This window comes from Pelmatolapia mariae, linkage group LG10_11 (assembly GCF_036321145.2).
Source record: "Pelmatolapia mariae isolate MD_Pm_ZW linkage group LG10_11, Pm_UMD_F_2, whole genome shotgun sequence".
Classification (NCBI taxonomy): Eukaryota; Metazoa; Chordata; class Actinopteri; order Cichliformes; family Cichlidae; genus Pelmatolapia; species Pelmatolapia mariae.
In genome coordinates, this window is record NC_086236.1 from 74608131 (window position 1) to 74619844 (window position 11714).

Genomic DNA, 11714 nt, shown 5'->3' on the forward strand with positions numbered 1-11714 from the left:
GCTGTCTTCTCTCTCTCTCTTCCCCTCTTTCTTTCTCTTTCCCGTCGCCCGGTCCTGTAATAACTCCAAATAAAATCAAAATGAATAACAATAATAATAATAAAGGCTGAATAAATATGACAATCAAGTGGACCAGTATAGCAGGAGCAGTAAAATAAATCTGTTGGGCATTTTTCTTATCCTTCAGACAGGACAGGAAAAAAAGACTGGGGGTCAGAAACATTTAAATCTTTATTGATGAGGTTCCTTTTATTAAACTTACATTCATGTTTCCTGTTAAATCACAAATAAAAGGCTGTAAAATCCTCTGAAATGACCCAGATTGTGAAAAAATAGAAGATATTTGTCCCATAAAGAGTCACAGAAGGAGCCAACAGAGGGAGGAGAAAGTGGGCTGAACAGAGTGGATGCTGACGGCGGTTCCAGCGACGGTCCGACCGTCAGAGGAGGTCCGTGCCTCGGCGCTCCTCCTTCCGGCTCAGTTCCACTTTGTTGCAGCGATTCCTTCTCTCCTTGGTTTTGTACCGAGTTTTCAGCTGCAGCCGATCATCCAGCCGCAGCTCTTCCTGCGCCCGGGCCGAGCTGCGAGCCTCGGTCTCCTCGTCGTAGTCCAGCTGGAACGGCCTCAGGTTGGTCTGGTCGTTCAGAGCCCGTCTCTCTGTCTGCTCGCTCTCTGAGAACTCGGAGGCCTGGCGGGGCCGGAGCCGGCGGACGGCCGACAGCACGTCGCGGTACTGCTGCACACTGGCCTGATCTGTCTTCAGGATGCGCTTCAGTCTGCTTCCTGTCCTCCTCATGTGGACCAGCTGGTGGACCAGCGTCCCCTGATAGAACCTGGAGATCATAAAGAGAAGATGGAGAATGTTTGCTCTGCTGGATTATTTGTCCAAACCGGCCTTTAACTAAGCTCTGCTCTCTTTGTGCTTCCAGACAAACATGTTGGTTTAAGCAGGCGAGTCCAGAGCTCTCTGATCTCATGTGAGAAGCTCCTGAAACTCTACAACACAGTCCCCGCTCTTTGCTGCCACTTTTTCATCAAACTGTGAGAGAGGGGCTCCATCCATCCATGGATCAGGAGCCAAATGAGGCTTTTCCATACAAACATACAGCTGTGTGAGTCTGCCTGCACACGCACACATTTATACTGTGAAACAGCTGCGAGTCACTGATCCTGCAGAGCGATAACTGTACCGATTAAAGCCTCCGCAAACACAAACGTCACATAGAGGAAGTCATGGAACGGTTTCTACAGCACGCCATACTAAAAACAAGCCTAACGTGCACCTTTGGCACAATGACCTGTTCCACGCCTACAAACGACCTCGTGAACAAGCGCTTTGAGAGAACGTCTCACCGTGCGACGTCTGGTTCAGGCAGAGGGAGGCCCAGCAGCTGGTTCAGGTGCATGCTGTCCTTCATGCACACCTGCCACTGGCTGAAGGCGTGAGCCACGCCCACATCAGGCTTCTGATGACAGCGAGCCTGCACAGCTGCAAAGCAGACACACACACACACACACGCACACAGAGGGACTTATTTAGAAACATTTTTAAACCAACAAGATTTCTGCAGCGCTGAATGAAGAAAAACCTTCAACTAAACATAATAAAAACTAAGATCAGAAGAATCAAAGTTTTAAAAACTGATTTTATCTTCAGAAACGTAGATTTGAACCTTTCTTTGTCGTGTAATGTAAAACAGACTAACATGGTTGATATTTCTGGACTGAACTGAGCCTGGAGATTATTTCACAGGTAATAATATCCATGATACGGTCCAAGGGCCGAATAATGCAAACCTTTAGCCTTAATCCAGTTTAAACAGGTGAGCACCGTCCAGAGAATGTCCGAGAACAGAACAGTTTGTGTATCAGGCTGTAAACATGTTTATTTCTGCTGTAGTTTTAACATGGGACTCTATGGGGACTGACTCACTGCTGCCTCTGCTGGACACCAGAGGAACTGCAGACTTTTTAACGTCTCCTCTGGTTGTGTTTCCTACCTGCGCTGAGTCGCGGTGTGTCTTTGAGGTTCATTCCCAGCAGCAGCGACTTCAGCAGCTTCAGGTCCGGACGAGGCCGAGCTCTGTTCCACCAGTAACAGGTCACAGCCACTGGGAGGCGCAGCTGAGGCGGCAGCGAATTCAGAAGTTCCTCTTTCACCCCGAGAACCTCGAGTAAGACCTCCAGACGTTCAGAGAGCTGCGCCTGGGGCCAAGAGATAGCCGGACGAAGAGTTAAAACGACATTGTGACAGACATTTAAGTTAGCTTGCTGCACTGGGGATTAAAAACACAAACCGCAGTTCATTTCCACTAAAACTGTCACCTCATGCAGCGAGTTCAGCTGGAGCCGCTGAGCCACTCGACTGAAGGTTGGTTTGATTCGGATGAATTTCAGCTGGAGGCCCTCTCTGTCTCTCTCCTCCACCTTATATGACGTCTCTTTACCCAGCAGCAGCCCATACATCACCTGGCGGAGAGGTCTGGAGGTCAAGTTAACACTGGGCAGGTCTTTGTGGTCCACGGGGGTGCTGAGGCTCAGCCTGTGCAGCAGCAGTATGTCCAGGGTGTCCCCGGGCAGCCGGGCCTGCATCACACGCAGCTGCATCCAATCTGGGATGCGACCCATGAGCTCCTGGAGACCAGGACACGAAGGTTTTACCAGACATTTACCTCAAGTAACATTTACATTTACAAACCCTCTGAGGTGTAAATGTCCCAACTCCCTAACCCTATGTTCAGGAGAATAAAACTGTCATCTTGGTGGGAAAAAAGACATTTTGATGTTTTTTAAGTGTTTTTTTTTCTAGTGTAATTGCCAGTAGTTGGGAGAATCCTCCGGTCCACCCATGTTCTGCAGCACATCCACATCCAGTTCACAGGCACAGCAGGCCTCTCCATGGACACATCCTAACCAGACGTCCTTTAGATGTAAAGGACCAGCAGCTCTATTTTCCTCCTGAGTGCCTGAACTGCTCATCCTGTCTCTGAGAATGAGCCTGGGCGCCCTTCAGAGGAACATCCTTTCTGCTGCTCGTATCTGAAATCTTCGTAGCAATTGGTGAAAGCAAATTGACAGCTCTGGTTATAAAGCATCAAGATCGGTGCAGATGCTGGTAGAACAAAAAGCATTCTGATATTTATGGTGTTTGAGTTTAGGATATGTCAGAAAACATATGTACTGATCGTCATGAACTAATCTGAAGGCTCGTTTGCCCGATCCCTACAGAAGCTTGCCTTAGTTCCATCAGTAACACTAACTTCTTGGACCTGACGATGGTCAGATGGCCATTTAGACTTTTTCCAGTCTTGAACTTGTAGCCATGGTCCTGAGTTCTGCTCCCATTTCCAGACTCTTCCACCTGCATCTGCAGCACCGAACCCTTCCAGCAGGTTATACTTAAAGACCGTCTGAGGAGCTCTGTCTCTGAGAAGAAGAAATCACTCAAAGTCCTGTTTTCTAGACTTTGGGTCCGGGAAGAAAAGCCGTCCACAACCTGAACCACCCCTGAGTTCACATGTGATCTAGGTCCTCAACATAAACCTAAAAACTTCTTACAAACAGTGTTTGACTTCAAAGGGTCAAAGATTCAGATGGTACAGAGTCTTGTTCTTCATCAGGGAACAGCCACAGACATCAGGAAAGATGGACACAGTTTCCAGGTCTGAAAAGTGAGGCCAATGAGGAGCTCCGTCACGTCTGCATTCTTTTCAGTAGCCAGCAGGTGGCGATAGCTGTAGCGGGAAGTGGCTTCCTGTCTTGACCTCTGTAAACACTTTCTAGATGAGTTTATGTGATCAGTAACTCGTTTAAGGTTTTTACTAAATTAAACATTATTGCAATGTGTAATTTTTTTCTTGAGGCTTCAAAGCAAGACTTCAAAAACCAATGACTGCTGTCGCAGCAGCTTTGCCTCTATGAGAAAACAGAACTGACCTTCTGCACTCCAAGTTGGAAGACATTTGGTCTCCACAGTGGAACGACAGACCTCAATAAAGGACATTTTGCCTTGAACAAGTACCTGGGATCATTACCTCATCTAGGAACGGAGGAACAACCCCATGGATGAAGAACTCCATCAGCGAGCTGCGAGGTAGTTTGTATTCCTCCATCCCCACAGACAAACTCTGCAGCATCTTCTCCTTGTTCTTGCTCTTCCCTCCCATCAGCTCCACTGCTGCCTTCAAGATGTCCTCTGGCTGCTCAAAGTCCTTCAGCCAGCACAGCAGGCCCTCCAGGCGGCTCTGAGGCTTACTGGCGTCTGGGGCAAACTGACTCCAGATAAACTTCTGCAGCTTCACGTAGTCATTCCCAGCCAGGGCAGCGAAGGTAGGCAGGAGCTGGAGCTGGATTTCGAAGTAGATGCAGAAGCTGGAGGTATAGTACCTCTTACAAGGGATGTAGCTCTTTGAGCCATTCCCCTTTACATCCTGCCACTGGAAGTAGGAGATGGGCAACAACCCCGCTGAGAGGTTGAAGATGTAGAAGTCACTGTCGTTGGAAAGCACTGGGCACTGCCACTTATCAGCCAGGGCGGCTATCTCCCGGTCGGCCTCGCCAAAGCACTGGGTGACCGGGACCTTCAGCCGGGTCAGCGTCTGTCTGAACACCCAATTGGTCATAATTGGCAGGATGTTTTCCTTCCCCCCGTCCTCTGCTGCTCGATGGGCTCTTTCAATCCGCTGCTCAGCCCTTTTTGTCACAGTTTCGAGCTTCTTGTCGGTGTGGTCCGAGCCTCCGTCCAGCACCACGTAGGGATCGACCTCGCAGGTTCTGAGGGCTGTGATGAACCTCTCAATCAGGCTTTCATAGGCAGCATACTCCCCGCCGTGATTCTGGTCCAGACCTGAAGAATCAGCCAAAAGAAACACAACAAAGAGACTCCAAGAGTCAGTACATAGCTTTGCACGTGGCGACAAACTATGCTGAACTGACATCAAGCAGAAACTGTCTGAAACAAATGCTGTCACCATGCTGTGACATCAGGAAGCTCGAGAAGATGTCAGGAAGGTCAAAGAATACTGAGAGTAGTTTTACATATCCAGGACATGCGTAATGTTCACCACGTCTGAGTGATGAACGTATTTCAGTATTTCAGATACTGATCCTGTGATTTTCCCTCAGCACCTTAAAGGCTTCAATACTACATATATATATGTAATGTGGCTTTTATAGAGTCTGGTTCTGAACAGTGAAGCTGTAGGGACTTAGGCCTCCAGCAGGGGGCGACTCCTCAGGTTGGGAAAATGATCTCTGAGCTCAGTAATCTCTCCTGACGAGTTCAGTCTGTGGGTTCAGGTCTGACTGAATCAAACGTGACTGTCTACAGTCTGAAGGTGTTTGAGTTTAGTGCACCATCAGCTGATTCTGGGTCAGTAACTCACTAAACTCTGCACTCTGTGACTTTGTGGTTGGTTAGGAGTCTGCATGCTGAAGCAGGACGCTCACACCATGAAATAATAACTCATCATTAAACATTTTCCCTTCTTTAATGTAAAGAAGAACGTTACGTCGCCTGAGCCCAAGTCGAGAGTGTAAAACAGCTGAAACCCAAACAGTTCATGAGTTCAGGTCGCCAAACATGCAGATCATCCACGAGAGCAACACCTGCAGAGCTCAACAACAGCAGTCAGGGTTTCATAATTCTGTGGATTAATGACTCAGGTATGTTTGGAATCTGATCTGTTCATTCAACACGCGCGTGCGCGCTCATGGGAAGACGTGCGCGCGCACACTATAAGTAAGTAAAGTTTATTTATTAAGCGCTTTTCACAGACAGGCAGTCACAAAGTGCTGTACACAAAGATTAAAATAAACAATACAATCAATAGACATTCTACACAATGTAAAAGGTTTAAATGTAAATTAAAAATGTGAAGAATATAAAATACGTAGATCAACAAAAGGCTTGTTTGAACAAAAACGTTTTTAACAGCTTTTTAAAAGAATCACAGTTGTGGCGGCAGACTGGTCCACAGACTTAAAGGCTCCGCCCCCTGCTGTCTTCAGACGTGTATTTTATAAGACGCTTGGATAATAATCTGGGGCCTGGCGTTTATTGCGCTGTATGTTAAAACAAGAATTTTAAAACGAATTCTTGCTTCTATAACACAAACACGCGCGCGCGCGCACACACACACACACACACACACACACACACACACACACACACACACACACACACACACTTTTTGCCGGTCACACTTCTGTTTGTATTAACAGCAGTATTAATAGTAATAGTGCTAATACTACTTAACAGCAGTATCAGTTATGATAATGACGTCAGTACTGAGGGTGCAGCTCACAAACTTTGAACAGACTCCTGGAGTTCAGACCGGAGCTCCTCACCTGACTCAAAGTACAGCAGGTAGTTCAGGTTGCATCCATCGATCACCAGCCGGCTCCTGCCGAATAGGACGTCCCGGTAAATCTTCCGGTGGTTGTCTAAGAAGGTGGCCAGACCCTGAACCCCCATCCTGGGTGTGAGTGCGCCGCGGATCTCTAACTGCGCCTCCTCCGCTCTGTTTCCTTAAGTTTCATTTTCCTCACATCAGCTGATTACAGCTGACAGCAGCGTGCACGCGCTAGCTGACCGGTTTAATGATCAACACGAGCGCAGAGAGGAGATCATCATCATCATCAGTGTCACTTGCTTTCAGCAGCACAGTGAGTTTAGAAGCACATTTTATTTCTTTGTTTAAAAACATAACATGAAACCAGAGCAAAGAGACATCAGATGTGACGTCATGTCAGAGAGGTCCGCGTGCTGTGCTGCAGAGACATGAACCGAACCGGGCCGAGCTGGACTTTCCTGTAATACCACTTTGATCCCCAACATGGAGCCTCGAGTTCAGCGTGAGACGTTCAAACAGCGCACAGACTTCCCGCTGCTGTCGCGCTCCGTGGATTGTTGTAGAAGAGTTCAAAGTGTGCAGCTTTGAAAATACACGGAATCATTTCAAACACGCCAGAAGATTTCACGTGACTGTGTGAGCGACGCTCAAACCTTCTGGTGAAATGCTGCCACCTGGTGGTGAAAGCTGCGGCTGAAAACTCCGCAGCAGTAAAACGTGACCGACAGTGTTGGGTAAGTTACTTTAAAAAAGTAATTAATTACTAATTACTTAATCAATATTGTATTTAAAATACTTATCTAATTACTGCGTCTGAAAAGTAACTTACTTACTCAATAAGTAACTTAACTAAATACGTCTTAAAATCCCTATAAACCTTGAGTGGACAAACAATAGAAATAGTGATTTTTCGTTTTTATGAGTCGATGATTTTTTAAATTTTTTTTATAACCGTATAAACAATAAACGGTGGTGGATTGGCCAGATGCTGGCAGATGTGTAAAAATAACTCAGTTGTTTGGTGGTGGCTGTGGCGGAGCTTCCACTAAGGCCAGCAGGTGGATGAGGGAGGGGGAGGCAGGAGGAGCAGAGACCCGAGGCGGCCCCCAGTCCGAGTGTCAGGTGAACTTCAGGTAAGAAGTTATGACCTGCAGTCTATCTGGGTCAGATATAAACCAAGTTTAGTTTATTTTCCTTGTGCTGACTTTTTACAGTCAGTTACAATAACTCGTACTGCGTGCTAGCTAGCATGACGGCGTTTCTATACAGCTGGGTGGGTGCTATGATGTTACTGAACTTTATTTTATTTATAAGGTTAGTTAGTAGAGTTTCCAACCGTCCCGTAAAAAACGGAATCGTCTCTAATTCAGAGAAAAATATTACGCGTTTCGTATTGAGCTGAAAAGGAACACAGTTTGTCCCGGACTTCAGCTACAATGAAAAAGACACAAAGCTGGAGTTATTCTGCGTCTTTACGCTGCAGCTGCCTCTTCTCCTCTCATTCTCTCCCCCTCCCTCTCCTGTTGCTACTTCAATCATGAAACTGATCAATGATCAGCTGATCAGCTTTTCTTTCTTGTTTGTTTATCGCCCACTTTGCGCCAGAAAGAGGAAACCAGCGGAGGTCGCGCTAAACAACAGCAGCAGGTTTAAGCTTGATCAGCTGTTGTTAGAATTTATTTAATATTAATTTCTAGTATCAGCTGATGTTTGCTGGAGCCACAGCTGTAAAGCTGCTGGTCATGATGTCGGTTTGGATATGTGGTGAGAGGGAAACATGAAGATGAAACCAGGAGATGTCCTTACTGAATCATCAGAGCTGAACAGGTGATGGAGAAACAGGTTTACCTTTTAGGTGACATGAATGAGTTGAAGGGAAGTTATGAACTGTTTCTGAGAGACAAATAACACCAGGATCCTTTTCTAGGTAGCTGACAGCTGGTAACTGTGCAGGGGCGGGTCTAGCAAAGCTTTGCCAGGGGGCAGGTAGGGCATTAACAGGGAGAGGGGGGCACAAAGAAATACTTTTCTTTCTTATTCTCATTTAAAATGTCTCGCTTTTATTAAATAATTATCTGAATCTTACAACCAAAGTTTTCATCTGATGTAAAATGTATAGAAATCATACATATACCAACAAGACTGTACATCACTGTCACAACAGTATTTGTTTTCATTCAAAGGCTTCATGGCTTTAATACCTGGGGGGCCGGTCTCTAGTCAAAATGCCCGGGCTGATGTTTTGTCCCAGTCCAGCCCTGGGCACGACACGCAGTGAATTAATCTGAGAAGGTGCATTAAAAAATAAATGGCTGGGCCCCAAATCCAAAAAATCTTGTAGTTTAAATACAATGATTAAGGAACTGGGCCTAGTGGATGTGTGGCGCCAGTTGCACCCCCAAGAAAAAGATTTTACTTTTTATTCACATGTACATCGCAGCCACTCAAGGATAGACATGTTTTTAATGCCCAGGACAGACCTTTATAGGGCTAGACAGTGTAGCATAGAAGCAATCACTATCTCTGATCACGCCCCAGTTTGTCTGAAATTAAGAATGAATCCAAACAATCATTTTAAATATTGGAGAGCCAATGTATCTATCTTGAATAATGAAACAACTCGACAAGATCTTCAAAAGAGTCTGTCTGAATATATTCAATTCAATGATAATAATGAGGTGTCTCCTTCAATCTTGTGGGAGAGTGCCAAAAGTTATTTGAGAGGTAATATTATAGCAGTTTCATCAAGACTGAAAAAAGAGAGACTAGCAGAACAAACAGAACTAGAAAACAAAATTAAGAAATTAGAAAAAGTCTATCAGGTAACTAAGGACACTGGGACTTTGAACTCATTGAAAGAGCAGAGGCAAAAGTTGGATGATTTACTAATGTATAAGGCGGAGGGACAACTACGCTTTGCTAATCAAAAGTACTACCAGTACGGCAAGCCGACTGCTGGCATTTCAGCTGCGTAAAGAGCAATCAAGTAGGGTTGTTCATAGAATCAAATGTCCAAACTCCGGAAAAATTGTGTGCCAACCTAAGGAAGTTGCAAAAGCATTTTCTCTGTATTATCAGGAATTATATAAAGAAGAAAATGTCCCAAATAAAATTGAAAAGATTGAACAATTTCTTAACCCGATCAATCTTAGTAAACTGTCTCAGGAAGAAGCTGAATTAATAACAAATCCAATCACCAGTGAAGAAATAAAAAACAGTATTGGAAAACTGAAAAACAACAAGTCTCCCGGAGTGGATGGCCTGCCAGGGGAGTATTACAAATTTTTTGAAAAAGAGCTAACACCATTGTTATGCAAAGTTTATAATTATGCATTATTTAAAGGTGATCCCCCCCGGTCATGGTCTGAAGCTATTATTAGTGTCATCCACAAAGAAAGCAAGGACCCGACTTTATGCATGTCTTATCGCCCTATCAGCCTGCTTTGTGTTGATTTAAAAATTCTTACAGCCATCATTGCAAATAGAATCCAAAAACATATAAAAAAACTAGTGAAACCGGACCAAACAGGTTTTATTTCCCATAGGCAAGGTTCAGATAATGTTAGAAGGGCCCTCAATCTTCAGATTATGGCACAGGAAAGGGACACCTCATCAATGTTCCTGAGCCTGGATGCGGAAAAGGCCTTTGACCGGGTAGATTGGGACTTCCTGCAACAGACTCTCAGGCACATGGGCTTCAATGAGACTTTTATCTCATGGGTCCAAACACTATATAAAAATCCCAGGTCTCGGGTAAGGGTTAATGGGCACTGCTCTGACTTTTTCTCTCTAGGCCGTGGCACTAGACAGGGTGAAGTGCTATCGCCGTCCTTATTTGCTCTTAGTATTGAACCGTTAGCTGAACTGATCAGATCTAACCCTCTCATACAAGGGATTAGAGATGAAACCAATACACAACATAAGCTGTCACTTTTCGCAGATGATATTCTGCTATTTTTAGAGAATCCGGTCACCTCTGTCCCGGCCCTTCTGAGCAACCTTGAAGATTATGGTACAGTGTCAGGTTATAAAATAAATACAAATAAATCTGAGGCGTTAATGATTGTTGGCAACTGGCCCACACAGCTGGATCATCTTGTGTCTTTTAGACACTCCAAACAGGGCTTCAGATACTTGGGGGTAATTATTACTCCCAAAACCAATCAGTTACTTGCACTCAATTATGATCGGTTGTTCAGGGAGATTAAGGGGGACTTGGACAGATGGAATCTACTCCCACTCACTTTTATGGGGAGGATTGAATGTATAAGGATGAATATTCTTCCACGCCTATTATTCCTATTTCAGAACCTACCCATTTTGATCCCACAGTCTGCATTTAAATTATTAGAAAGCATTACATCTAAATTTATCTGGCAGAATAAACGACCAAGGGTCAGACTCAAAATGCTAATGTCTGGAAAAGAAAAAGGGGGCCTCAAGTTGCCTAACTTCAGAATGTACTATTGGGCAGCTCAATTAAAATCAATGGCAGCCTGGATTATTCATGATCCAGAAATGCAGTGGGTATCTATGGAAGAGTATTCATTACCAGGTATCTCCCTTCGGAGTCTCCCATTTCTCAACCCACAATCATGGAAAAAAATTAAAATAACTAACCCATGGGTCAAGCACACTGTAAAGATTTGGAACCAAGTGTTAAAAATGTTAAAAGGGAATCTGACCATGTCTCGAGCGATTCCCATAAATGGAAATATTGAGTTCCTTCCATCATTGTCAGATCGGAGTTTTGAGAGGTGGGCGGAGAAAGGCTTGATTACAGTCAATCAGCTGTTTGAAAAGAATACTTTTAAAAGTTTTGCCCAGTTAAGGGCTAAATATGCTTTATCCCCAGGGGACCATTATAGATACTTACAGTTAAGGGACTACATTACAAAGCACAAAGATATTAGAAGAGAACCAATCGGGTTGGAAAACCATTTTATAAAACTGCTTGAAAAGTCGGGTACATTGAAAAACCAAGTGTCTTTAATTTACCAGACACTGCTGGTTGACATGTCTGATAATACCTATCATATAAAACAACAATGGGAAATGGAACTCAATATAATTTTGGAGGATGTCACATGGGAGAGTGTCTGCTGTAGCTGCCACAGAGGGGTGGGTAGTCAAATGTGGAAGGAATTCGACTGGAAGGTTAAATTAAGATTTTTTAGAACTCCACTGAAAACCTTTCTATCCAAAAGTAGTGTCTGTGATAAATGTTGGAGAGGGTGTGGGTTTGTGGGGGACCAGACGCATATCTTTTGGGACTGTGTTTATATACAACAGTACTGGATGGATGTTAAGAACATTATACAAAACATATTGTCAGTCAACCTCCCAATGGATCCTCTGAT

General features: G+C 44.6%; 1 protein-coding gene across 2 annotated transcripts; it reads right to left on the reverse strand.

Moving 5' to 3' along the window:
* Positions 1 to 275: 275 nt before the first annotated feature.
* On the reverse strand, positions 276 to 6486 carry aste1a (asteroid homolog 1a). Of its 2 annotated transcripts, XM_063487615.1 has the most exons (6): positions 6350 to 6486; positions 4036 to 4847; positions 2327 to 2635; positions 2002 to 2206; positions 1355 to 1490; positions 276 to 834 (listed from the first exon to the last, which is right to left on the reverse strand). In XM_063487615.1, the coding sequence occupies exons 1-6, from the start codon at positions 6474 to 6476 to the stop codon at positions 441 to 443; spliced, it is 1983 nt and encodes a 660-aa protein (XP_063343685.1). In that variant the 5' UTR covers positions 6477 to 6486; the 3' UTR covers positions 276 to 440. The 2 variants fall into 2 exon arrangements, with proteins under 2 accessions (XP_063343685.1, XP_063343686.1); XM_063487616.1 differs by lacking the exon at positions 2327 to 2635.
* Between the last annotated feature and the right edge of the window lie 5228 nt (positions 6487 to 11714).

Coding starts and splice junctions, on each gene's coding strand:
- aste1a (XM_063487615.1), bottom strand. CDS start 6,476: ATGGGGGTTCAGGGTCTGGCCACCTTCTTAGACAACCACCGGAAGATT. Junction 2,636..4,035: donor TTCCTCCGTTCCTAGATGAG/GTAATGATCCCA, acceptor CCTGGTCTCCAG/GAGCTCATGGGTCGCATCCC. Junction 835..1,354: donor CCTGAACCAGACGTCGCACG/GTGAGACGTTCT, acceptor TATGATCTCCAG/GTTCTATCAGGGGACGCTGG.